This window comes from Rhinolophus ferrumequinum, chromosome 20, assembly GCF_004115265.2.
Source record: "Rhinolophus ferrumequinum isolate MPI-CBG mRhiFer1 chromosome 20, mRhiFer1_v1.p, whole genome shotgun sequence".
Taxonomy (NCBI): domain Eukaryota; kingdom Metazoa; phylum Chordata; class Mammalia; order Chiroptera; family Rhinolophidae; genus Rhinolophus; species Rhinolophus ferrumequinum.
In genome coordinates this window covers 18,346,362-18,371,268 of record NC_046303.1, presented here as the reverse complement: position 1 = coordinate 18,371,268, position 24,907 = coordinate 18,346,362, and the positions used below count along the sequence as shown (strand labels likewise).

The following is a 24,907-nucleotide window of genomic DNA, read 5'->3' as shown; positions in this document are numbered from 1 at the left end:
TCAAATCAATAACAATTTAAAGTGGCTTTGGGTTGGTCATACCCTAATGCCCTTGGCAGAAGCAAGGAATAGTGTACATATCTGGAATAGTGTACATAAATCCAGACATTACAGGATTGTGAAAGATCCCAATATACATGAGCTCATAGGCAAAAAAAAATCACAGAACACACAAGGAAACACGGCACCATGAGCAAGAGCCAATAGAAGCATTAAATAATAGAATCATTATCATATTGCTGCTTTATTTTATATTTTTTGATTGTGAATAAGGATATGTCCATTAGCCTTCCATGAATTGTCTGTTGTTAACTTTTACTAATTTTTTCCACTAGGTTTTTCATCATTTTCTTTAATTCTGCAGGTTGTTTTTGCTTTCACTCATTGTACACTTTCTTGTTTTCCAATATGGTTTTGAATTCATTCTTTCTTTGAATATGTGTCTTCCCATCATTTTGGGAAGGCAGCTAAACACAGTGCTCAACCCCCTGTCTTGAACAAGCTATACATGCATTTTCAAGAGAGCCTTTAAGACTGAGATTGGTCTTGTGCACTAGTGTACTGTTGTTAGAGACTAGCATTGAAGTAGAAATAGTAGTAAGATGAAACTTAGTTCAATCTCAGTCTACTGCACTCTAGTTTGGTGATACGGGCTAAGTAGTTTAGACTGTTTTCCATGTTTACGTTTTCTTATCTGGTGAGAAAAAAATAAAAAAGAGCATAGCACATATAGGTATTTTACTTTCTTTGAATCTTTAACCAATGACAGGTACAGTCTGTGCACGATTGGGAGCATGAATGAGATTCTAAGCCAGAGCTCCTGAAGTTAGACTGGCTTTTGGACATGGGATGTGTAAGCAAACCTTGAATGGAGCCAGGAAGCATATTAGGAAAAAGGGAGGGAATGAGTCACGTCTCTTATGTTTCAGATTGCCTCCTAAGAGGAGTGTTGAAGATTTTGGTTTGTAAAATATTATTATTTAATATTGATACATATAAAAACATAAATTAGATATGTACCTATCATTCAAATTATGAACTGAAAGATTCCCAACGTTTGTTACACCGCCTTTATGCTCCTCTCCTTTCCCAGTCTGCTTCCTCTCTCAAAGGTAGTCAGTATTCCAAATTTTGTTATCACTTTATTTAAAATAGTTTCATCATATGTACATATGCATTTTCCAAAGCAATGTATTGTTTATTTTTATTTGATTTAGGGCTTTATAAAAATGCCATCCTAGTGAATATATTTTAAAGGGATTTGAATTTTTTTACTCAGTATGATGTTTCTAAGATTTACCTATATTCTTGCTTTTCACTCTTATTCTTTCATTTTTATCACTATACTGTTCAATAGTATGTTTATTCTTCTATTTAATGTTCTTAGTGAAGGACATTCAGGTTATTTTCCATTTTTTTTTGCTGTTACAAGCTATTGTCCTATGAACATGAATGTACTGAATATTCATATACCCATCTACAGATGTACACACACAGCAAGAATTTCTTCAGAGTAGAATAGATAGGTTATGGAGTATGTGCACAATCAACTTTAAAAGATAATGCCAAATTATTTTCCAAAGTGTTCGTACAAATTTACATGCTCACCAGTAGTGCACAAGCGTTGTGGAATCTTTCACAGAATTGAGTTAGGGACTCACTCTTCTGCTGTCTTCTATAGTAATACGAAAGATTTCTGTATTTAATACCATTCACCACTTCTTCCTAGGAGGAACTATTCCTGCCTCCTATTTTTTTCCCCACCTCTTATTTTTGAATAGATAAAAAACTGAGGACACTCAAAATTTTGAGAATAGTTTTATTTATAAAAACTTTAAAAGTACTTTGGAATAAAGTTTAATATTTTAATGATTGTATTCTTTTCACCTGACAAGAAGTATGTTTAAACAAAGCAAATACTTTCTTGTTCCTTCATGTAATTCTTCAAAAAGAGGGAGAGAGAAAAAAACTTTATAAACTATTTACCCATATGCAAATTAGCAGGGGATATGGAAAAATAAAAATAGATTGATAGAAACAGGGATTATTTTTCTTTCTTTTAATGCAACAAATAAAAACTGGGAGGAAACAGTGGAAAAGGACATTAACAGGAAAATGATATAAGCTTTGTTTAATAACAGGTACCCATTTGCAATGTTGAAACAGGAACAGAAATTTCTTTTTTTTTTTTTAGAGACAGAAAAATTTGAGTGTACCTTTATCGCATCCCAAATGAATCTACATGTTTGTAAATTTTCTAATAGGTGTTCCTGTTCTGATCTCCAACAATGGACATTTTACTTAATTTTTTTCTATTCCCCTTCTGTCTTTACATTTCTTTCTTTATACAATTACATGTAGGGTTACAAATGTTTCCCTTGGTATTATTAGGACAAAATAGCATTGAAAACAAGAAAAGTAGGGGGAAACAACCCACAGGGATTGCAAAGCTGGTGCATTCACCTAGAATGTCTTTATCACATTCTTCCAATGCAAATTGGATAACACTTTCATACTCCTGAGAGAAAGTCACATCCTCCAGAAAGTGTCTGGGTATTAATAGTGTTTTTGTTTATCTTAACTTCTGTTTGTTTGGGGGAGGGGGCTTTTTAAAAACTAATATTAGTTTATTCTTCCTAATAATGAATGTCTGAGAAGATGCTTTCATAGATAAAGCATAGTCCAAAAGTTGAAGTTCATTAATAATTGGAATGTTGTGGAGTATGAAGTAATGAATACTAATTACTCCTTTCATGTCTGACAGCTCCCTGTGGACTAATACATCAGCCCAGACTTTAATTTGGTTCTAGTAATGGTTTCGTCAATAGCACATTAAATCTGTGTTTGAGAAGATATACAGTTGAACCTGACCCACATAGATGATGCTGCTATCATAAAATGGCCACAGGCTGACAACAGCTGGGTAATTACAAATAATTAAATTCACCAAACTCCAGACAATCCTAATTTTAGGTAAAATATATCTTACGGGATCAATCGACAGAAAACGTATCTGGGAAGATTTATCAACATGTACTTTTTCCAAAGCAAATTTACTGGCTTACATATTAGAGAAGTTGCTGATCTGTGAAGCATCTTCATAAAATTATATCTCTTTAATCTTTCAAATCCTCCAGACAGCACTGAAGTAATTTTTTAACTTTAATTTTAGCTGGAGTAACCTTACTGTAAGATGTAGTTTGAATGGAAACTACATATATGTTTCTGATATAAATATTTTAAAATATTTTTAAGACATTTAAAGTATTTTCAAATATATAAATATTTTAAGACATTTTAATAAATAGTTTAACTATTATAAATATTTTTAAAAGACGTTTTATACTGTATTCTATTTACTTTTATATAATTGTTTTTTAGTAATAGTATTTAAGTAGCATTCCCTAGAAAGTAACTTAAAACTAATAGAAATATTAGCTACATGTGTGTACACATGCACACATGCGGTTGGACAATTAAGTTCATGCACTCATCCTAGAAAAAGTGCTACATACCTCATTGCTGAATATCACTATGGTCACCTTCAAAGTACTCCTCTTGGGAAGCTATGCACCGACACTAACGCCCAGTCCACCCTTCAAAGCAACTTTGGAACTCTTTTTTCTGGAATGGCCATCAGAGCTGTCATTGTATTACCCTTAATGTCCTGAATGTCATCAAAATGTCTTCCTTTCAATATCTTCATCTTCGGGTGACGAAAGAAGTCATTGGGGACCAGATCAGATGAATAAGGAGGGTGTCCCAATACAGTTATTTGTTTACTGGCTAAAAACTCCCTCACAGACAGTGCCATGTGAGCTAGTGCATTGTTGTGATGCAAGAGCCATGAATGTTGGCAAAAAGTTTAGGTTATCCAACTTTTTCACACAGTCTTTTCAGCACTTCCAAATAGTAAACTTGGTTAACTGTTTGTCCAGTTGGTACAAATTCATGATGAATAATCCCTCTGATATCAAAAAAAGGTTAGCAACATCATTGCAATAAGTTCACGAATTTAATTGCAGACCGTGTGTGTGTGTGTGTGTGTGTGTGTGTGTGGGTGGGTGTGGGTGTGGGTGTGGGTGTGGATGTGTGTTACTTAATATATCTCAAAAGGCAAATAATCTGCTATGATTTTCTTTTTTAGCTTTTTTTTTCTGTTCAGTGGTACTTGGACTCTTGAAATATTAATCTTTTTTAAAATTCTAATTGAAGTTAGCTTTTATCTCTGAAGGATGTGTTGGTTATATTAACTGTATGAAGCAGCAAGACAATTAACTCATTTCTATTCAGGACCTTTCTTTCCTTCCTTACCTTGAACGTCTTGCCAACTGTGCAGCTTTCAGCAGAAACCTTTCTTGAGGAACCGGGTTGGACCAACTTGAGCAATCCTTCCTGCCCAGGTTGCTAAGTAACACCTCCCCTCTGCCTCCGGCTACCTGATCCTTTCAGGGGCACTCAGCTGGAGCTGTTGGAGCTCACAAGTCTAATCTAGAAGCTTTTAATTTTAACAGCAGGACATGCAGTAAGGCTTTTAGGTGTCCATTGAAAAGGTTTTTTTCCTTCTCCTGAGTGTTTTTCTTTTTTTCTTTCAACTAGTGGGACTATGTTATTTACTTATCTCAAAACCCACTTGCTATCTCTTTACCCTGACACATCATCTCCAATGAATCCTGGAGAATGGAATTCCTTATAATCGGAGAACTTGTTAGCTATCTGAATAGTCCATCGTAGGGTGAGAACCTTCAGTATAATAACATAATATCTTAGGGAATTTCTCTCCAAACAGCATGATGAAAAAGGTTTTGCAAATCTTTTTTAAAAACAGACTCCTACTGCAGCTATTCCTAGTAAAAACTTCGATCTGCTACAGAAGCAAGTCCGTATTCTAAATTGAAGATGCTGCTTTTCCAAGTTTGGTTTTAGATGGCAATAAAAAATGATGGTGTTTGTACAGGTACTCAGAACATCTGATCACTAGAGAAATTTATCTAGGATTTTATGATCCAAGACTGATGGCATTTTCACCAGTAGCTACACTAAATCTTGAGAACAGTTCCAACAAAAGTAAAAGATACTTCCTTCGTGTCCAGACATGCATCTTCGAAATAAGACCACCAGATGATAACCTCTGCTTCAGATAATCATCTCTATTGAGGCAGCTTTTACTGAGACAATGCTGCCTCTCTCAACTCACAGAGATTCTGGCTTTCAGGTAAATTTGAAAACTGGGAGAAATGTTTCTCCATGTCTATCACAGAAATGCTGTGAACATTAGCCAAGAAATCATTTTCAAGTGTTTCTAATGCAATTTCCGTATCAATCTTCCTCAACAATAATGACCTTCCATGACTTGAAGAAATTAGGAATCTTTTCATCCCAGAATAAGGTTTGGCTGGATTTTGAATAAACTTTTGAAAGAGCTTTGAAATTCCCAGTGTACCTGATTTTTATGCCAACCTGACATATGGAAAACTGCATTTATAGTTAATCTGTAAATGACCGTCTTTATTATACAACAATTCTTTCAGCTACGTAGTGAGCATTTTGGCAGACTTAAAAGATATTTTCTTTTCCTGAAAGCCAGAAGTTAAAAAACTTTTTTGTAAATGAAATGATTTATTTTTTTAAATGTTATGAATTAATTAATTCATTTTATGAAACTATCTACCAGAAATTACAGTTCTTAGATTAGGGCTGGCACCTTGATAATCAGTGCTCTTCTCCTTCCTAAACAGGGAGAAAATTCCTAACCAAAGATCAGCAGGGTGTGTTCTCTGAGCTGTGTCTTTATGTTTCTTTCTCTAGTGGCCATAGATTGTTACTGAGTCAATCAGATTCTCTCAGCACCCTTTTGTGATCAGTGGTCAGACAGGTCGACAGAGGTTGGGGTTACAAGCTGTCCCCATCAGACAGAGCAAACTAACCTGCAATCTCATGCAGTGAAATGAGCGTTAGACCAGGAGTCTAGAGACTCAGGCTCTCGTCCCCGCGCTGCCACTAAGCTCTGCGACCTTGGACAAGTCATAAATTCTTTGGGTCCATAAAAAGGGATCAGCCGAATGATCTCGAAGGGCTCTTCTTGCTTTAACATTACCACTCCGCTAGGTGAAACAGTGTTTGTGCGTCACCCTCTGTCCTGTCCAATTAAACCACGGTGTTGGCATTGGGAGAACACATTTCAGTTGTGTCTCACCTCCAAACCAGCAATTCTCAGACAATGAGAAGTGAGGGGGGGCAGGAGGTGTTCTCCCCCTTGGAGGGAGATGTGAAAACCCTCTGAACGCAACTCCACTGCAGGTTCAGAGATTCCTGCCCACATCCTTGATTCTCGCTGTGATGCAGTGTCACGGGCCAGCGTGCTGTTCCTTGGGAGCGTGGGATTAGAAAATGAATTAGGAACTACGCCTCTAAGAAAGTAGTCCCACATCTGAGATTTATGTTGCTCTTCACACCTGCTGTTGCTTCTCATTGGAGTGTAAGTTCAAGAGCTCTTAGCTGCCCTCTGTGGTCTAGCGTGTTGACCTCTGGATTCGTGTCTTTCACAGAAACAACAAAATGATTGTTTGCTTTTCCCACCCCTCTGGTTAACTCCGTTGGTTTTTTTGGGTTTTTTTTTTTGTTGTTCTTTTTTTTTTGGTTTTGATCCTTCAAATCACGAGAGAGCATTAGCAATCCATTTAGTTTTCCCAGGTAGGAGATTCACCAAAAATTAACCTGGCAGCAATGATAAAACCTACTGGGTCATTATGTAGTTTTTGCCTTTCATAGATCATCAACACCCCAATTGAGGATAATTGATTATCTCTGGGAAATCTAAGCTTATAAAATAATGTTCCAGAGCAAAATGTAAAACCACTTTTATAGGCAGTCGTCCTTCTCTTTTCCATCAGCATAGCAGAGTCCCCTGTGCGCCATCAGTTAAGTCTGTCTCTTCACAGATAAAGTCAGACCTGTCCCTGCAGCAGACAGAGTTCTGTTTCTCAAACTGTGAATGTTTCAGGGTATAGGTAGATGTGCAAGGGGGATTTGCAGCCACAGAGTCACCTCAGAGCCATCTTATGGAGAGTTGCTGTCACTGAGATATTTGGTTAAATGCATATTTAACCAGTTAAAAGCTATTGTCACCTGCACCCGGAAGCAAAACTATCAGAACTTCAGGATCCATGTTGGCCAGTCCCACACTTTTTTTCTTGAAAGGCTAGGGAGGTGGAGCACAGTTGTGTGTAGTGGCTGATTGGAAAAATCATGGCTTGGTGTTACTGGGAAATCCAGTGAGATTAGCTGCATTGCTCTGAGAGGAGATCACACTGACACCACCAACTGCTGTGGTCCTCTAGAGTGGCAGTCAGCGAACAGCCTGTCCTGATAAGGCCTGGGAAGTAAAAAGGGTTTTTGTTGTTGTTTTCTTTGATTTCTTTTTTTTTTAATTTTTTAATTTTTCAATTACAATTGGCATACAATATTATATGACTTTTAGGTCTACAACATAGTGATGAGACCTTAATATAATTTCCGAAGAACTAAATCTGGTTTTAAAGGATTTCAATAACAAAGAACATATGGCAGAGATGTATGTTGCTTGCAAAGCCAAAAATATTTGCTCCCTGGCTCTTTACAGAAACAGTTATTCAACCCCTGCTCAAGAAGGATTTCTCCCCAAGGCCTGAACACCTGTGACTTTCAAAAATGTTAAAGCTCCTGCTGGGGGGTTGTTCTGATTCATACACACACACACACACACACACACACACACACACACACACTCCACAGGAACCTCAAAATTAGTCTGACTTCTTACTGCAGTTTCTAATCCTGCCACAATAAGCTGTCCCATTAGACAACAATTATGAAATTCTAGACTGGATTTCTTCAGTGTTCTTCATTTAAATTGAAATATTTAAAGTGTAAAAATGTTTAAATTCTCTTTTCATCTGGGGATACGGGTTCTTGGTTAAAACAGGAAGTTTATGAACTCAAACCCAGTGAAAATTCATAAGCAGATGAGGGAAAATTCAACGTGAAATCATGGAAGGTTGTGACACACCTGACATTTCTCTGAGACACTGCCAAGGGAGGAATGAATTCAAACTCAGACGAAGCAGTAATCAGAAAGTCACAAGACATCCACAGAGGTTGATTTAGAGTATGGGCTTTATTATTGTGGAGATGTAGATGAGTATAAACTTTGGTATCTTTTATGTGTGGGAACCCCAGGTAGTAATTACACAAAATCTTCACTCTTGAAACTTCCTTTAAAAGCCAATCATGCAAATTTTGACATCTAGGCTAACAGTGATACAGTGAATAATTCTAGCAAAGGAAGATTTTCTCAAAGCTTACTTGTGAGATCAATTTTGGAAACACTTAGAAAGGGAAACCCAACTAAAAGGAGAAATTTTGATGATGCTCCCAATGTAGATATGATTGAATATGTCTTCAGTTAAAAAGAAGGTTAACTAAGAAATGTGTCCTTATCAAATAAGACCATCCTGTGAAAAACCTCATTATGCTCAAAAGTCAAGCATGAACCCCTGAGAAACTACAGTTAGCTTGGTTAATTATTATACCTTATCGATTGATAAAAGTCCAAATGTTATTGATTGACCTCCCAATAGACTGTTCTCTTTTTTCTTTTTTGGTAGCATCATTACTGAGGTATAATTCACATACATTCAATGTAATCATTTAAAGTGAACAATTCAATGGTTTTTAGTATATTCATAGCACTGGGCAGCCATTACCACAATCACTTTTAGAACTGAAACTCTTAAGCAGCCACTAATCTACTTTCTGTCTCTATTGATTTGCCTATTCTGGACATTTCCTGTAAATAGAGTCATATAATATGTGGTCTTCTGTGATTGGCTTCTTTCACTTGGCATAATGTTTTCAGGGTTCATCCATGTAGCAGGTATACTACTACCTTTTTTTATGGTTGAATAATATTCCATTGTTTGCATATACCAGTTTGTTTGTAAATAAAATAATACCAGGTCTTATGTTAATTTTTGCTCCAAAAGACGCATTAGAGCTGATTGTCTGGCTAGGTCTTATGTTCGGGGAAACACGGTATGATTAATGCTGCTATGAGCATTTGTGTGCAAATTCTATGTGGACATATGTTTTCCATTCTTTTGGGTATGTACCTAAAAGTAAATTTGCTGGATTAAATGGTAACTTTATGTTTAAGATTATGAGAAACTACGAAACTATTTTCCAAAGTGGTTGCACCATGTTACATTCTCACTAGCAGTGTATGAGACTTCTAATTTCATTCCATCCTCACCAACACTTATTATTGTCTGTGGTTTTTTGTTTTTTGGTTTGATATTTTTTGTGTGTGTGTGTTTTTATGGCGATCTAGTAGGTATGAAGTGGCCCCTCCCTGTGGCTTTGATTTGCATTTCCTTGATGACTAATGACGTTGAGCATATTTTCAGAGGCTTATTGGCCATTTGTATAGCTTCTTTGGAGAAGTGTCTATTCAGATCCTTTGCTTATCTTTTAACTGGGCAGACTTTTGATCGTTATATGCCTGTCACATTGTAGGCACTTAATATATATTTATTTATTGACCAAATAAATAAAAGAATGAATGGATCAGTATGTAAAATTTTATACCTATAATGCCTATTATGAGACAGTAAGTAATGGTGGTGTTTGTGGCAAGCCATGCTTGTCTTGGTAATGGTTATATGCCAAGTGTCTACAAGACTCTCTGACAGCCTGGCACAGTGTAGGTGTTCAGTAAGTGCTTGTTGAGCGAATGAATGTTGGTTGCAACATGTTTCATGATAAAAACAAATAACTGAAGAAATTATCTGTAGGATACATGATCATTTAATGAACATGATATCAACTGGAAAATATATGCAAATATGTGAACAGGTAGCGGCAGATCCTTAACCTGTGAAATAAGGCCTTAGGGCTACTGTGGTCCCCGAATGCACTAGCAACCACTGCCTGGTTCACTTACAACAATTGGCCTGTCTCTTGATATTATGTGTTTTTCTTTAGTGGTGATGTAAATACTCATATTTTTAATTTATTTTAAAGGGAAGTATGTGTTATACAGATATATACTGGCTCAGAAGAGGGTTGCTACCTGAATTGCTTTTTTTCCCTTCTGGAAAAAAAATTAAACAGGAAGTCCTTACAAAGTAAACACCAACCAAAACTAAATAACATGAGTGGGTTCACCACTTAATTTAGTAAAGAGTATCTCCCATGGTAGCTTGTTTGGCAGATCTTTTTCAAGCTTGTGAAAGCTTTTGTTGCAAATATAAGATCCCTACAATGGGATCAAAATTTGAGAACTGGATGAAGACAATAGGTCATAAATCTCATTAATCTTTAGAGATGCTTAGCTCTAATCTTAGTGATTAAAACCTTCAATGATTGAGTGATTTGATTTAGTGATTAAAGCTTTAGTGATTTAAGAAAATTATGATTTTTTTAACAATATTTACACAATGTAACAAATTGTTTCATAAAAATCTCTCCAGTCCAATAACGTGGCCAGTGGCTCAGAGGTCCTTTCCTCACCATATGACACAAGAGACGTAATCTCAAGGCAAGATACAATTATAAAACATCCACCAACAGGAACCTAAAATATTGCCACATATGGCATTCTGGGTATCTCTCCTCAAGTTAAAAAAAAAATTGTTGCAAACATTGTGACATTTTAATAAAAAGGAACATTGCCTGAATGCTGAACTTATTAAATAATGTCTTTCTTTTGAATCTATCCAATTTTCCAAAATTGATAAACTTAGTAAACTAAACATCTCACCTGCAAGTCAATGAGATACGTAGTATGTTTTTTCATGGTTATATAAAATATTTAAAATAAAAATAATATGGACTTTGGATAACATTTTATCATCATTATGGTGATACCTCTATAATTAAAAGACTTCATACACTGAATGGGGAAGAATCCAGAATTTTTTGTAAGTATTTAAGATAAAATAGGAGACTGAGAAGCCATTCCTTCCTTCCACCACACCTCTAGGCTTCTTGTATGAATTTGCACTCCTACACAGTTCAGGCCACGTTGACGGAAGAGTTTGAGAAGTTCCAGTATTTGTGGTTTCTGTCTGATGCGTGAATTTAAAAACTCCCCTTTACTGGGTAGGTCCTCATAGCAGGTTCCTGGCAGACAGCAGGACACAACCTCCACCAGACCACAGTGCTGAGACAGGGAAGCTCTGCCTTGACCTCTCTCTCCTCCTGTACACCTGATCTACAGTCAGCACTTCCAAGGCCATCCAGAAAACCCGAGAGGGCATCGGAGCCCAGGTGATAAAGTCCTTAGAAGTTAGACCCCAGCATCTGAGATAGAAAAAAGGTCAGGCCATCTCCTCAGGGAGAGGCAGCATTCATTCAGAGCTTTACTTGCGATTACACCAACCACCTCCATGTAGCTCAAACAGCATGGAGACCATGTTGCATGGCTGTAGGGTGGTCATAGTAATGGAGGCAAAAATGCAGGCAGGCTTCAAGGAACATGGGACCTGGAAGTCTATAAAGCCCAAGACATGCTCCCTGTGCATTGCTTTTGAATATTGTTTTAATTATTCTTCCTTGGGAAACCAGGAGTGCCTTTCTCTGCTGCTTTGTTTCACCAGGAGGACAGAGTGATTTCAACGTAAGTTTTCAGGTTCCAATTCCAACTTTCCCTTCTCTCTGCCCCAATCCCAAATCCCAGAAAAGGGTGCTCTGATTGGAACAGCTTGGATGAAGTGCCCACTTCTGGTCCCCGTGGCCAGTAGAACAGGGATACAAAATAGAAACATGGTTGCTGAGAGCCCACCCCTGTGGGAGATGGAACTAGGAGGAATATGATCCATGCATTCTGCAAGGAGGATTCTTAAACATTGCTTTTGAGCCAGTGCCAGAAGTATTGGAAAGTAATGTTAAGTATGTGTGCATTTTTAATATATATATACGTTTTAAATATTTATACATACACCTGTACACAAATACATGCACATGCATACATACTCATTGTATCCTTAAAGAATAACAATGTTTAATAGAAGGTTGATCACAGAAAGTATAATAGAAGCTAACATTTGTTGTTTTAGGAGCTTTATATGATTCATTGTATTTATAATAAGTGTTACAGTGACACTGAGTTGAGTACTGCTATTATCACCATTTTACATAGGAGGAAACTTAATCATGTGGAGGGTTAGTGGATAATTCCTGTTCTTCCTGTACTTTAGGGAAACCGAGAGTAGCTGAAAAATCCTGAATCACCTGGGCTTACAGCGTAGATATATTATCAGAATACAAGAATGAAATGACACCTTAATATCAGTTATGGTTCAGGGAAAGCTCCTGAATGTCTGTGTTATGTCCCTTTTAGGTATATCAGGATTGGAGATAAAGAATGTGAATTTAACAAGAATTTTCGTCTCATCCTTCACACAAAACTGGCAAATCCTCACTATAAGCCAGAATTACAAGCTCAGACAACCCTCCTCAATTTCACAGTCACAGAAGATGGTCTAGAAGCCCAGCTGCTGGCAGAGGTGGTCAGTATTGAAAGGCCAGATTTGGAGAAACTTAAGGTAAAAATTATGAAGTCATCCACCAACACTTATTCAGTACCTGCCTTACATAAATTATAGTGCCAGACACAAGAGTATAAGATAGGATTCCTGCCTTCCAGGATCTTGCAAGCCAATGAGAAAAATGAGGATGTATTTGAATAAACAATTCAAAGGTACTCCTGATATAGGAGGTAGCTAGGGTTGTGCCTCAGGTAGGAGATACACTGGCTCCAGGTCTAGTTTGATGCATGTGACTAAGACAAGCAAAGGGGCATAACAGTCATGGGAAACAGGTATGTGTTTCTGCAGGTGTATTCCTTTGTGGGTTAGATGATCATAACCAATTCAGCCAGGGCAAAAGAACGAGAAAGAGTAATGGAGTATGACTGGGAAAATTAAGGGGTGGTAGCTGGTTATGACTATCCCATAAAGGAAAATTTATGGCTTTAAGTCCATTGATTAAGAAAAAGTACTGAAAATAATTAAATTCAATGCTGAACACAGAAAACAACAGAGTAAGACTAAAAACATAGGAAGAAGGCAGTGGCAGAGTTGAGTATTTGCAACAGAAACTTTGTGGCCTACAAAGCCAAGAAATATTTACTATCTGGCCCTTTATGGAAAGTTTGCCCTTCCTGGTAGAAACTAATGGTTTTCAGATGGTGGTTCCTGGAACAGTCGCTTCAGCATCAGCATCAGATAGGAACTTCTTTTCATGCAAATTCCCAGGCCACAAGGACCATGTCCGAATTCAAGACCATATAAGAAAGTGACCATATAGTGACCACCTAGTGACCATATAAGAAAATAGTCTTGTCATGGTAACACACATTTTTTTCTTTTTTCCAAAAGTCTCGATAGTTTGGTTAATTTTTGTGATTTCACTTTTTTTTTTTTTAAAAAAGATTTTATTGGGGAAGAGGAACAGGACTTTATTGGGGAACAGTGTGTACTTCCAGGACTTTTTTCCAAGTCAAGTTGTCCTTTCAATCTTAGTTATGGAGCGCGCAGCTCAGCTCCAGGTCCAGTTGCCATTGCTAGTTGCAGGGGGTGCAGCCCACCATCCCTTATGGGAGTCAAACCGGCAGCCTTGTGGTTGAGAGGATGCGCTTCAACCAACTGAGCCATCCGGGAGCTCAGCGGCAGCTCAGCTCAAGGTGTTGTGTTCAACCTTAGTTGCAGGGGGCGCAGCCCACAATCCCTTGAAGGAGTCAAGGAATCGAACCGGCAACCTTGTGGTTGAGAGCCCACTGGCCCATGTGGGAATCCAACCGGCAGCCTTCGGCATTAGGAACACAGAGCTCCAACTGCCTGAGCCAGCGGGCGGGCCCTGTGATTTCACTTTTGATAATGAACATTTTCTAACATGACAGTAAAGAATATAGTTACAAATCCCCATATGATCATTGTCCAGCTTCAATCATTATCAACGTTTTGCGTCCTGTCATCATTTTATCTCCATAGAAGATTTGCTCCTATGTTTTCTTCTAGAAATTTTATAGTTTTACCTCTTAAATTAAGTCTGTGATCCATTTTGAGTTAACTTTTGTATATAGTGTGAGGTACAGATCCAACTTCATTCTTTGACATGTGGATATCCAGTTGTCTAACACCATTTGTTGAAAAGACTATCCCTTTCTCCTTTGAATTGCTTTTGTTCCTTGTTAAAGATCAATTGACTATATTTCTGTAAATTTATTTGTCTCTTCTTTCATCGATACCATACTTTCTAGCTTAGTGTAGCTTTATAGCAAGGGTAATGTCAGTCCTCTGACTTTGTTCTTCTGTATACTGTTAGCTCTTCTGGATCTTAATATCTTTCCATGTGAATTCTAGAATAAGTTTGTCAATATCCACAAAATAATGTACTGGGATTTTGATTGATATTGTGTTGAATACCAGACAAGAAGACATAATATCTTAACAGTATTGAGTTTTCCTATCATGCATATGGAACATCTCTCTGTTTTTTCAGATCTTTGATTTGTTTCATTAGAATATCAGAGTTCTTCGTATAGATCATGAACATAATTTCTTAGATTTATACTGAAGTATAATTCAATTTTTGGTGCTAATGTAAATGGTACTATGTTTTAAATTTCAAATTTCAATTGATAATTGCTGGTACATAGAAAAGCAATTGATTTTTGTATATTAACCTTGTATCTTGTAGCCTTCTTATAATTTCTGATTAGTTTGGAGTACTTACATTGATTCTTTGGGAATTTCTACAAAGACAAGCATATCACGTATGAACAAAGACTGTTTATTTCTTCCTTCCCATTCTGTATACCTTTTATTTCTTTTTTGTGTCTTATTACATTAGTTAGGACTTCCAGTAAAATGTTTAGTAGAAGTGGTGAAATGAGATATTTCTGCTTTATTTCTGATATTGAAGAGAAAGCATCTAGTTTCTCACCATTAAGTATAATGCTAGCTATAGGCTTCATTTTTAGATGTTCTTTATCAAGTTGAAGAAGCTCTCTGTTACCTCACTGAGAGTTTTTGTCATGAATGAGTGTTGGACTTTGTCAAATTTCTGTATCTATTGGTATATTATAATTTTTCTTCTTTAGCCTGTTGATGCAGTGGATGACATTACTTGACTTTTGAATGTTGAACCAACCTTGCATACCTGGAATAAATCCTACTTGGTATGGTATATAATATTTTCACACATTGTTGATTTGATTTGCTAATATTTTGTGGAGGATTTTTACATCTACACTCATGAGAAATATTGGTATTTAGTTTTTCTTTCTTGAAATGGCTTTATCTGGTTTTGGTATTAGGATAATGCTGACCTCCTAGAATGAGTTAGAAAATATTCCCTTTGCTCCTTTTTTCTGGAAAAATTGTAGGGAATTGTTATCATCCATAAATCTTTGGTAGAACTCATCAGTGACATTATCTGGGCCAAATGTGTTCTTTTGGGAAGATTATTGTCAATTCAAGTTTTAAAATAGGTACAGTACAGTTCAGATTATCTGTTTTTCCTTGTTTGAGTTTTTGATAGATGTATATGCCAAGAAATTGGCCTATTTTATCTAAGTAGTCAAATTTGTGGGCATAAAACTGTCCATAATATTCTTTTATTATCCTTTAATGCCCATGGAATCAGTAGTAATGGCCCCTCCTTTATTTCTAACATAGTAATTTGTGCCTTCTCTCCTTTTTTCTTGGTTAGCCTGGCTAAAGATTCATAAACTTTATTGATCCTATAAAGAACCAACTTTTGTTTTGTTGAATTTTTTTCATTGGTGTTCTGTTTTAAATTTTATTGATTTCAGCTCTAATTTTTATTGTTTGTTTTCATCTGCTTGCTTTAAGTTTATATTGCTCTTCTTTCAGTAATTTCTTAAGATGAAAGCTTAGAAATTCTAGATCTTTCCCCTTTTCTGATGCATGTATTTAATGCTGCAAATTTTTCTCTAAACACTGTTTTTGCTGCATCTCACAATTTTGATAAGTTATATTTTCATTTTTATTTTTTTCATATTTTTAATTTCTCATGAGACTTCTTCTTTGACCCATGTGTTATTTAGAAGTCTCTTGTTTAATCTCCAACTATTTTGGGATTTTTTTTCAGCTATCTTTCTGTTATTCCTTATTTAATTCCACTTTGGTCCGAGAGCATACTTCGTATTTCTGTACTTTTAAACTTTTTACGGTGTATTTTATGTCCCAGAAGTTGGTCTATATTGTGAACATTCTATGTGAACTTGAAAAAATATGTATTCTCCTGTTATTAGATGAAGTATTCTATAAATGTCAATAACATTCAATTATTGATGGTGCTGTTTGGTTTAGCTATATCATTATTGATTTTCTGCCTGGTAGATCTATTAATTATGGATACAGGAGTTTTGAATTCTCCAGCAATAATAGCAGATTTGTCTACTTCTTGCAATTCTATCAGTTTCTGCCTCATGTATTTTGACACTCTTCTGTTAGATACATACACATAAAGGATTGTTACATTCTCTTGGAGAATTAATCCCTTTATCATTATGTAATGCTCCTCTTTGCTCCCAGTAATTTTCGATGTTCTGATGTCTACTTTACTTGAAAGTAATATAGCCACCGCAGCATTCTTTTGATTTGCGTTAGCATATCTTTCTACCTATAATCTGTCTATAGATTTAAAGTGGATTTTATTGTAAACAACAGATAGTTGGTTCTTGTTTTTTTATCCACTGTTCAGTCTCTGTCTTTTAATTAATATGTTTAGACAATCCACATTCAAAGAGATTATTGATATAATTGGGTTAATAGCTACCATATTTGTCATTGTTTTTTTATTTACTACACTTGTTCCTGTCCTCCACTCCTTTTTTGGCTTTTTCTTTCGCCTTCTCTGGTTTTAATTGATCATTTTATATGATTCTAGTACCTGTCCTCTCTTAGCATATAAATTATACTTCTTTAAAAAAATTTGTAGTGGTTTCCTTAACATTTGCTATATACATTTCAACTAATCTAAGGCCACTTTCAAGGAATATTATTATATACTGCCTCATAGGTAGTTCTTTTAACAGAATATTCTCATTTACTCCCTCCCTTCCCTCATAACATTATTGTCATTCATTTCACTTAGTTGTAAGTTATAATCACTGAATACATTGTTGCCTTTATTATTTTGTACAAGTACCTCAACTAAGAGTAAAAAAAAATTTTTTACCTTCATTTATTCCTTTCTGACCTTCCTCCTTTTTTTATATATGTATATCCAAGTTTCTAACCTATGTCATTTTCCTTCTCCTAACCATTTGTTGTAAGACAGATCTACCAGTGACACATCCCTTCGTTTTTATCTGAAAAAGTCTATATTTCTCCTTCAGGTTTGAAGAATAATTTGTCAGGATACAAAATTCTAGGTTGGTGGGTTTTTTCCTTCAGTATTTCACATATTTTACTCTTTCCTTGCTTACATGATTTCTCAAGAGAAGTTCCAGATAATTCTTATCCTTTTTCTTCCATAGATCAGGTGTTTTGGGTTTTTTTCCTGTGGCTTCTTTCAAGATTTTTGCTTTGATTTGATTTTCTGCAGTTTAAATATGATGTGCCTAGGTATAGATTTGTTTTTATTTATCCTGCTCAGTATGCTGTGAGCTTCCTGAATCTGTGGTTTGGTGAGTGTCATTAATTTTGAAAAATTCTTAGCCATTATTACCTTCAGTATTTTTTCTGCTCCTTTTTCTCTTACTTCTCTTTCAGGTATTCCCATTTGAGTATGTTACAGTTTTTCTAATTGCCCTATAGTTCTTGGATGTTCTTTTCCCTTTTTTCCCCAATTCTATTTCTCTTTGCTTTTCAGTTTGAGAAGTTTCTGTTGACACATATATCTTGCAGTCTTCATTTCTGTTACAGTGTTTTTTATTTCTAGCATTTCCTTTTGATTCTTTCTTAGAGTTTCCATCTCTCTACTTATATTGCCTACATGGTCTTACATGTTGTCCACTTTTTCCATTAGAGCCCTTAGCATACTAAGCATAGTTATTTTTAATTCCCAGTCTGATAATTCAAAAATTTCTGCCATACCTGAGTCTGGTTCTGAGGCTTGCTTTATCTCTTCATATTGTGTTTTTTGCTTTTCACCAAAAGCCAGACGTGATGTATCGAATAATTTGAACTGAGGTAAATAGAGCTTCCATGTGAGGTTTTATGTTTATTGGGCTAGGAGCTGAGCTGTGTGTAATGTTTGTTATAGCGGTTGATGTCAGAGTCTTCAATTTCCTGTGATATTCTTGTTTTTGTCTCCCCTGTGTCTTTGGATTTCCCTAGAAACTCGTTCTTAAATAGAGTCTGTGTCTTGCAGCTCTCTCAGTTGTAATGCACTGTTACTAAACTGGAGTCTGGTGATATGGTAATGAGGTATTATGGATGGAAGCATTCTATAATCTTATGATTAAATCTCAGGGTTTTCTAGAAGGCCTAGTCATTGGCCTTTGACCTTCAGAACAGTTTCTTATCACTTATTTCTCTCTCCTACGTGAAAAAGGAAGTCTAGAGGAGGCTGAGTTTTCGAATCACCTTTCCCCCCTAGATCAGGTAAGGCTCTGGTAAAGTAATTTCCCTGGAAGGCAGGATTTTGTTAAGAGAACGGAAAGCTCTTGATATATTTTAAAAGGTTGCTTTCCTCTGGACGTATTTCCAAATTGTTGTTTTTTTCCCCTTTCCCTGCCCAAAGCAGGAATAAATTTTTTTCTGATCTTCACTGTGAGAACCGGGTGAGTTTCCTAGAGTCAACTGACAAAAACATGGCAGGCTCCCTAAGACTGGCCCCCCAGGAGTTCTTAACTCTCAAAGTTTGCCTCCAGCAATTAGCCGGTTCCTATTTAAATGCTCCCAATACGCTCGCTTGTCCGTAGTCACCTATCTCTCCAGTTTTCCTGGTGGCAGTTTTCCTTGTGACCTCAGTTCTCTGATAGACCTAAGAAAAGTTGTTGATTAGCTTTTTTCCTGTTGTAAGGATGGAAATGATGACTTCAAACTCTTTAGGTTCAAAGAAGAAACCAGAAGTTTCTTCCTATAAAACAGATTCTTCCTATTGGTTCATTATGTTAAATGTTCATACTCTGGACTCTGGAGTGCAACCAGATCTTAACATGCCTTCTGAATTTTTCAAAGAATTTTTTAAAATTATGATTAGTACAGTTTTAATGTTAAGTGCGGTTTATTGTATATACAGAGGGTGCCCAAAAATGTGTACATATTTTAAGAAAGGAAAAAACTGTATTAAAATTGTAATACAGTGAATGGTGCTAGTATTTAAATGATTAACGCCATCTTTTGAGTGAATGTCATACTACCGGTACACATTGCTACCATACTTCAATTCAACTTCGAAAAGTAATACACAGATAACATCTCTTAAAATGTGTACATTTTTTGGCACCCCCTGATATATTGTATGTATATATATTTTATATATATATATATATTATATAGAAAGAGACATATATATCATATATATTACATATATGTGGAATCATCTATATTCCATGAAATTGACAATGAAGGAAACTGCTTAAAAGCATGAATTTAACTGCCATTTCTCAAACTGTTTTGGTTTGTGTTAGTTGGTTTTGACAAAGCACCAAAATGACTTCAAGATAGAGCTGAAGTGTCTGGAGGATGACCTCCTCCTACGCCTTGCTGCAGCAGAGGGGAGCTTTCTAGATGACACCAAACTGGTGGAGAGACTGGAGATGACAAAAACGACCGCTGCAGAGATAGAGCATAAGGTAGGAAAAGACAAGGACACCTGGAGGTTTGTTTTAGTGCTCTGTGTTTGTGACATGCATGGATGAACATGTACTCAAATCTGGTAATTTCTGAGAGGACTAACTTACTGTGGAATTGAGGCCTTCTATCTAATACACTGCCCTTAAAAATTGGACAGTGTGGGGCTCTGAATGGAGATGGAAGTGCCTGAACTTGTGCTTCTCCTAATTCCGCAAAGATCTAGTCATTCAAATAGGAGTCTGTCAGGTGATTATTGTTCCTGCATGACCAAATTTGAAGGAAACTGGGGCTGGCTGGCTTCTATGGTCTAAAATGTAAACAGGCTTAGCAACCAGCTCTGGCAAACTGACATTGTGTAGTCTCACTACAGGTTTCCTAGTCTGTTGGACATTGTAGAGAAATACTTAGAGCTGAAGTTTTGTGTACTGCCCTTCCATGTTAGGAGACTGAGCAAGGGATGCAGTTCTGCTATGCTCAAATGTATTGTTCACGTGGGAAAATGACATTTCCTAAAAGCCAGTGACATTGTTCATTGAGTAGACTTCTTGCTGAACATGTGCCCCAATATACCTTATGCATGGTGTGCTCTTTGGACTTTCACAAGTGGCCATTAACCCTTAAAATCCATTGTTCCAAAAGGAGAGGAAGCCTTACTTGCTTTCTGGAATATCCTCATTACTAAGTAATCTATTAATTACCCAGCGGAGGCTGTGTCACCACATATCCAATGTATTTTTCTTAACTTAAGCAAGGAAATGGAATCCCAAATTACTCTCTCCTTTTCACTTAAAAGGAATTCTAGGTGGCTCCTGAGATGGTAAAGATTAGAGTAATTAAGTAAATTAGGTCTTAGCTTTCAAATGAACTAATTGTCTCTTATAATGTCTCTTCCTATCTTCTTAATATATTGCCATATAGGGACTTCCCTCTGTACTCTACATTTTCTTTATTTCCTTTTATACACAAATATGATGGATCAAGTCTATAAAAAAAAGGTTGGAAAAAGACTGTGTCTTATAAAGCTATAGGACCAACAGTAGTCCTAGATAAAAAGAAATAGATATTGGAGCCTTGAATAAAACTGAGTATGTTGGTTGATAGTGGTTTTTTTTTTTTAAAAAAAAGTATCTCTCTGAATGTACCCAGAGGCTAATACATAATGATAAACTAAATAGAAATATGTGAACGTATGAATGATCCGGTGCAAAGTCAAAACGTGCCAGTCATGAGAGTCTTGATCTAAAGGCTTTATAATAAGCATGGCTTTTGGACATGTTATTGACCTTGGCTGCTTTTGTATACCTTGTTGACTAATAAAGCTATTGGCATTGAATTGACCCAGCAGACTTTTAAGAGCTATCCCTGGGAAGTGATCTAGCTGGGTTATTAACCCCTGAAAGAGAGAGGGGAAGCAGGAAGGTGACATTACTCAGAATAAATTCTGTAGAAACCAAAAACAATCAGGTTCGTTTAATCTGTAACCATAAAACGGCTAGCATTACAGCCAGTCTCACTGAAAACTCAGCTTATGAAATAAATCATTTTAAATTGTTCTTATTCAAAATAGTTTAGTATTCATAAAAAAATATAAAATTAAAATTGTTTTAAATATGAATTTAGTAATTTTAGAACAGCTCAAGCACATACATGCCATATGGTGTCTATTTTACTACTAATGATTTCTCATTTCAGATGTGTCCCTTCCATCACTTGGTTAAGTAGAGGGAATATGAGCAGTAAGTTACTTATGTCTTTTGATCCCACCATAGGTAACTGAAGCTAAAGAAAATGAAAAGAAAATCAATGAAGCCCGAGAATGTTACAGACCTGTGGCAGCAAGAGCATCCCTTCTTTATTTTGTTATTAACGACCTCAGAAAAATCAACCCCATCTATCAATTCTCTCTGAAGGTAATGCTGAGTAGGCTAAGAAAAATTGTAAACTTCAGGAGTTCACCTTGTTCCTGGAAATGCAGAATTTATTTTTAAACAATTAATACACCTAGTAAGGAGTCATGAGGCTCCAGCAAGCAAAAGAAAAGGCAAAACATCCTCATTCTCTCAGTTGCTTTCATTTATAATTTTCAGTATGGCTTTGAGATAATTACATTGTGATCTTATTATACATTTGTTTTTGTTCTTAAATAGAGTCTTCAGGAGTTTATTATATATAAAGGAATTCTCCTTGAGGCTGCTGTATTTTCTTTGTGAAAATGTAGGTGTCTTATGAAAAGATTTCCTATATTATTTTGGTGTTGAGGGAGAAAAAGTGAGAATAACTATTTATGAAGCCACTATTTCATGCAAGACATTCATACTTTGGTTCGTTCTTATGCCTGAAATATCTCAATAAACTATATTATTAGGTTGGTGCAAAAGATATTGCGGTTTAAAAGGTTAAAAATAATTGCAAAAACTGCAATTACTTTTGCACCAACCTAATACTGGATTTCTTTTTTTAAGGGGAAAAAAAATAACATTTTCATATTTTAAAGAAACTTCACAATTGGAACAGGCAGGGTTTGAACCTGTGACTGTTTGATTTCAAAGCCCACACTCTTTGCTTTGCACCGTTCTGCCTCTTGCTGGTATTCATTCCTGTCAGTCAGCTTTTAAACGAGTAGTTGTTGAGATCAGTCATCGTGCCAGATGCTGTGCTGGATACTGAGTGTACAGTTTTAAAAACCACAGATGTGAGTGGTGATATACAGGTAGGGGGTGTGTGTGTGTGTGTGTGTGTGTGTGTGTGTGTGTAAAAGTGATAAGTACAATGAGAGAGAATAATAGGAAGAGAGGGGCTGTTTTTACTGGGTGCTCAGGGAAGGCCTCTCAGAGGAAGTGATTTATAGCTGATTCCTGAAGGAGAAGTAGGATTTAGCCAGGAAAAGAGTGTTTGGAGAAAACAAGGGTGGGTGAGACCTGAAAGAGTTTGAGATTCCAGGTGGTGACTGCCTCTCAGTGGCCGTCTTGAGGGTAATGGGAGTGGGAGAAGATGGCAACACATGAGTCTAGAGAGGTGGGAAGATGGAGGTCGCATGTGGCCTCATAGGCCCTAGTGGGGAATTTGGATTCTAGTTTGTGTGCAAAAAGAAGCCATTGAAAGGCTTTAAGTAGACGACTGATATGATAACAAAAGACTCAGAAGTAAATAGACTTGAGATATGATTTGGAGCTAGAATAATCAGCTCTTGCAGATGGGTTGGATATGGGCAATAATGAAGAGGAAAAGCGTCAAGAATAGCTAGCAGGTTCTAGTGGTGTGGAACCAGTGTGCAAAAATTCTGAGAAGCATTGTGGTTGGATTTTGGAACAGCCACAGTGTGTAAGGAGAATAATAAAACTTAATCAGTACTGTCAGCCTAGTATTACCCAAATACCCTAACTAGACTAAGATCTAACAAGAAAACTACAAAGCAGTCCACTCATGTACATTGATGCAAAACTACTCAAAAAGAGCTTGGCAAATTGAATCCAGCCACATTTAAAAAGCACAATATGTTATGCCCAAGTGGAATTTATGTCAGGAATGCAAGTTGGTTCAACATTCAAAAATCACACAATGTAATTCTTTATATTAATAGAATAGAAGAGGAAAACCATATGATCATTTTGATGGATGCAGACAAAGACCTTGACAAATTTCGACACCTAGTTAGAAAAAAAGAAAACTGAGCAAACTAGAAATAGATGGTAACTGCTCCTTGTGATAAAGGGCATGTACAAAAACTACAGCTAACATTATACTCAATGTTGAAAAATTGAATGCTTTCTGCTAAGAACAGGAGCAAGACAAGAATGTCTTCTCTCAACACATCTCTTCAACACTGCACTGGAGGTTATAGCCAGGGAAATAATACAATAAAAGGCACAGAGATTTAAAAAGAAGAAAAAAAGCCTTTTTTTCACAGATGACCTGATCATGTACGTAGAAAATCATAAGAAATCTATTAAAAAGCTACTAAGACTAAAAAGTGAGTTTTTAGTAAGACTGAAGGATATACAAGTATAGCCAGTATAGAAAATCCACTGCATTTCGATATATGAGGAACAAGGAAAATAAATTAATAACTCAATACTATTTATAATGGCTTCCAAAAATATGAAACTTTTAGGGATAATTCTGATAAACAAATACAGTATCTGCATACTAAAAGCAACAAAACACCATTGAGAAAACTAAAGGCCTAAGTAAATGGAGAGCTATACCATGTTTTTGGTTTGCAACGCTCAATATTATTAAGATGTCACATTTGTCCAAATTGATGCATAGGTTCACTTCAGTCTCAAGCAAAATCACAGAAGGCTTTTTTTTTTTTTAGAAATTATTAAGTCAATTCTAAAATTTGCGTAGAAATGCAAAGGATTTAAAATAACTAAATAATTTTGAAAAAGAACAACAAATATGGAGACTTAACATACACTAATTAACCTAAAGAAAAAATAGATCAATGGAACAGAATAAAGTTTCCAGAAGTAGACCCACAAATGTATGGTTAACTGATTTTTTAGTGATGCCAAGGCAATTCAATGAAGGAAAGGATAGTTTTTACAGTGGTGCTGGGATAACTGAATATCAACTTGGAATATAATGAACCTCAACTATTACATCACACTGTATACAAAATTAACTCAATGAATAAGCTGAGCTAGAAGTTATTTAGGAGAGAATCTTTAGACTTTGGGTTAGGCAGGTATTTCTTAGGATACGATAGAAAAAAAAAACTGAACCTTATCAAATTAGAAAATGTATGGTCTTCACAAGACATTACTAAGAAAATGAAAAAGCAAGGCACAGACAAGTAACAAGTATTTCCAATACATATATCTAACAAAGAATTTATATCACAATATATAAAGAACTTGTACAACTCAAACATAAGGCAAACAACCCAATTACAAAATAGATGAAAGATTTGAGCAGACATGTCATATACCAAGACATATGTATGGCCCATATGCACATTTTTTTAAATGCTCAAGTTATCAGAAAAACGCATGGTGTGATTCATGGTTGGCTAGGGAGGAGATGTGGGTAGATTTTATGGACTGATGTTAATAATACTAGTAATGGCAGCAAACATTTAATGAGCATTT

General features: G+C 36.0%; 1 protein-coding gene across 3 annotated transcripts in view; it reads left to right on the top strand.

Moving 5' to 3' along the window:
- The window catches only part of DNAH11 (dynein axonemal heavy chain 11), a 294,793-nt gene that overhangs the window by 225,145 nt on the left and 44,741 nt on the right, over positions 1–24,907 (top strand). For all 3 annotated transcript variants that reach the window (XM_033088403.1, XM_033088404.1, XM_033088405.1), the window contains 3 exons: positions 12,380–12,584; positions 19,649–19,813; positions 21,584–21,724. In XM_033088403.1, coding sequence (XP_032944294.1) covers positions 12,380–12,584; positions 19,649–19,813; positions 21,584–21,724 — 511 coding nt within the window. The remainder of the gene's footprint in view (positions 1–12,379; positions 12,585–19,648; positions 19,814–21,583; positions 21,725–24,907) is intronic.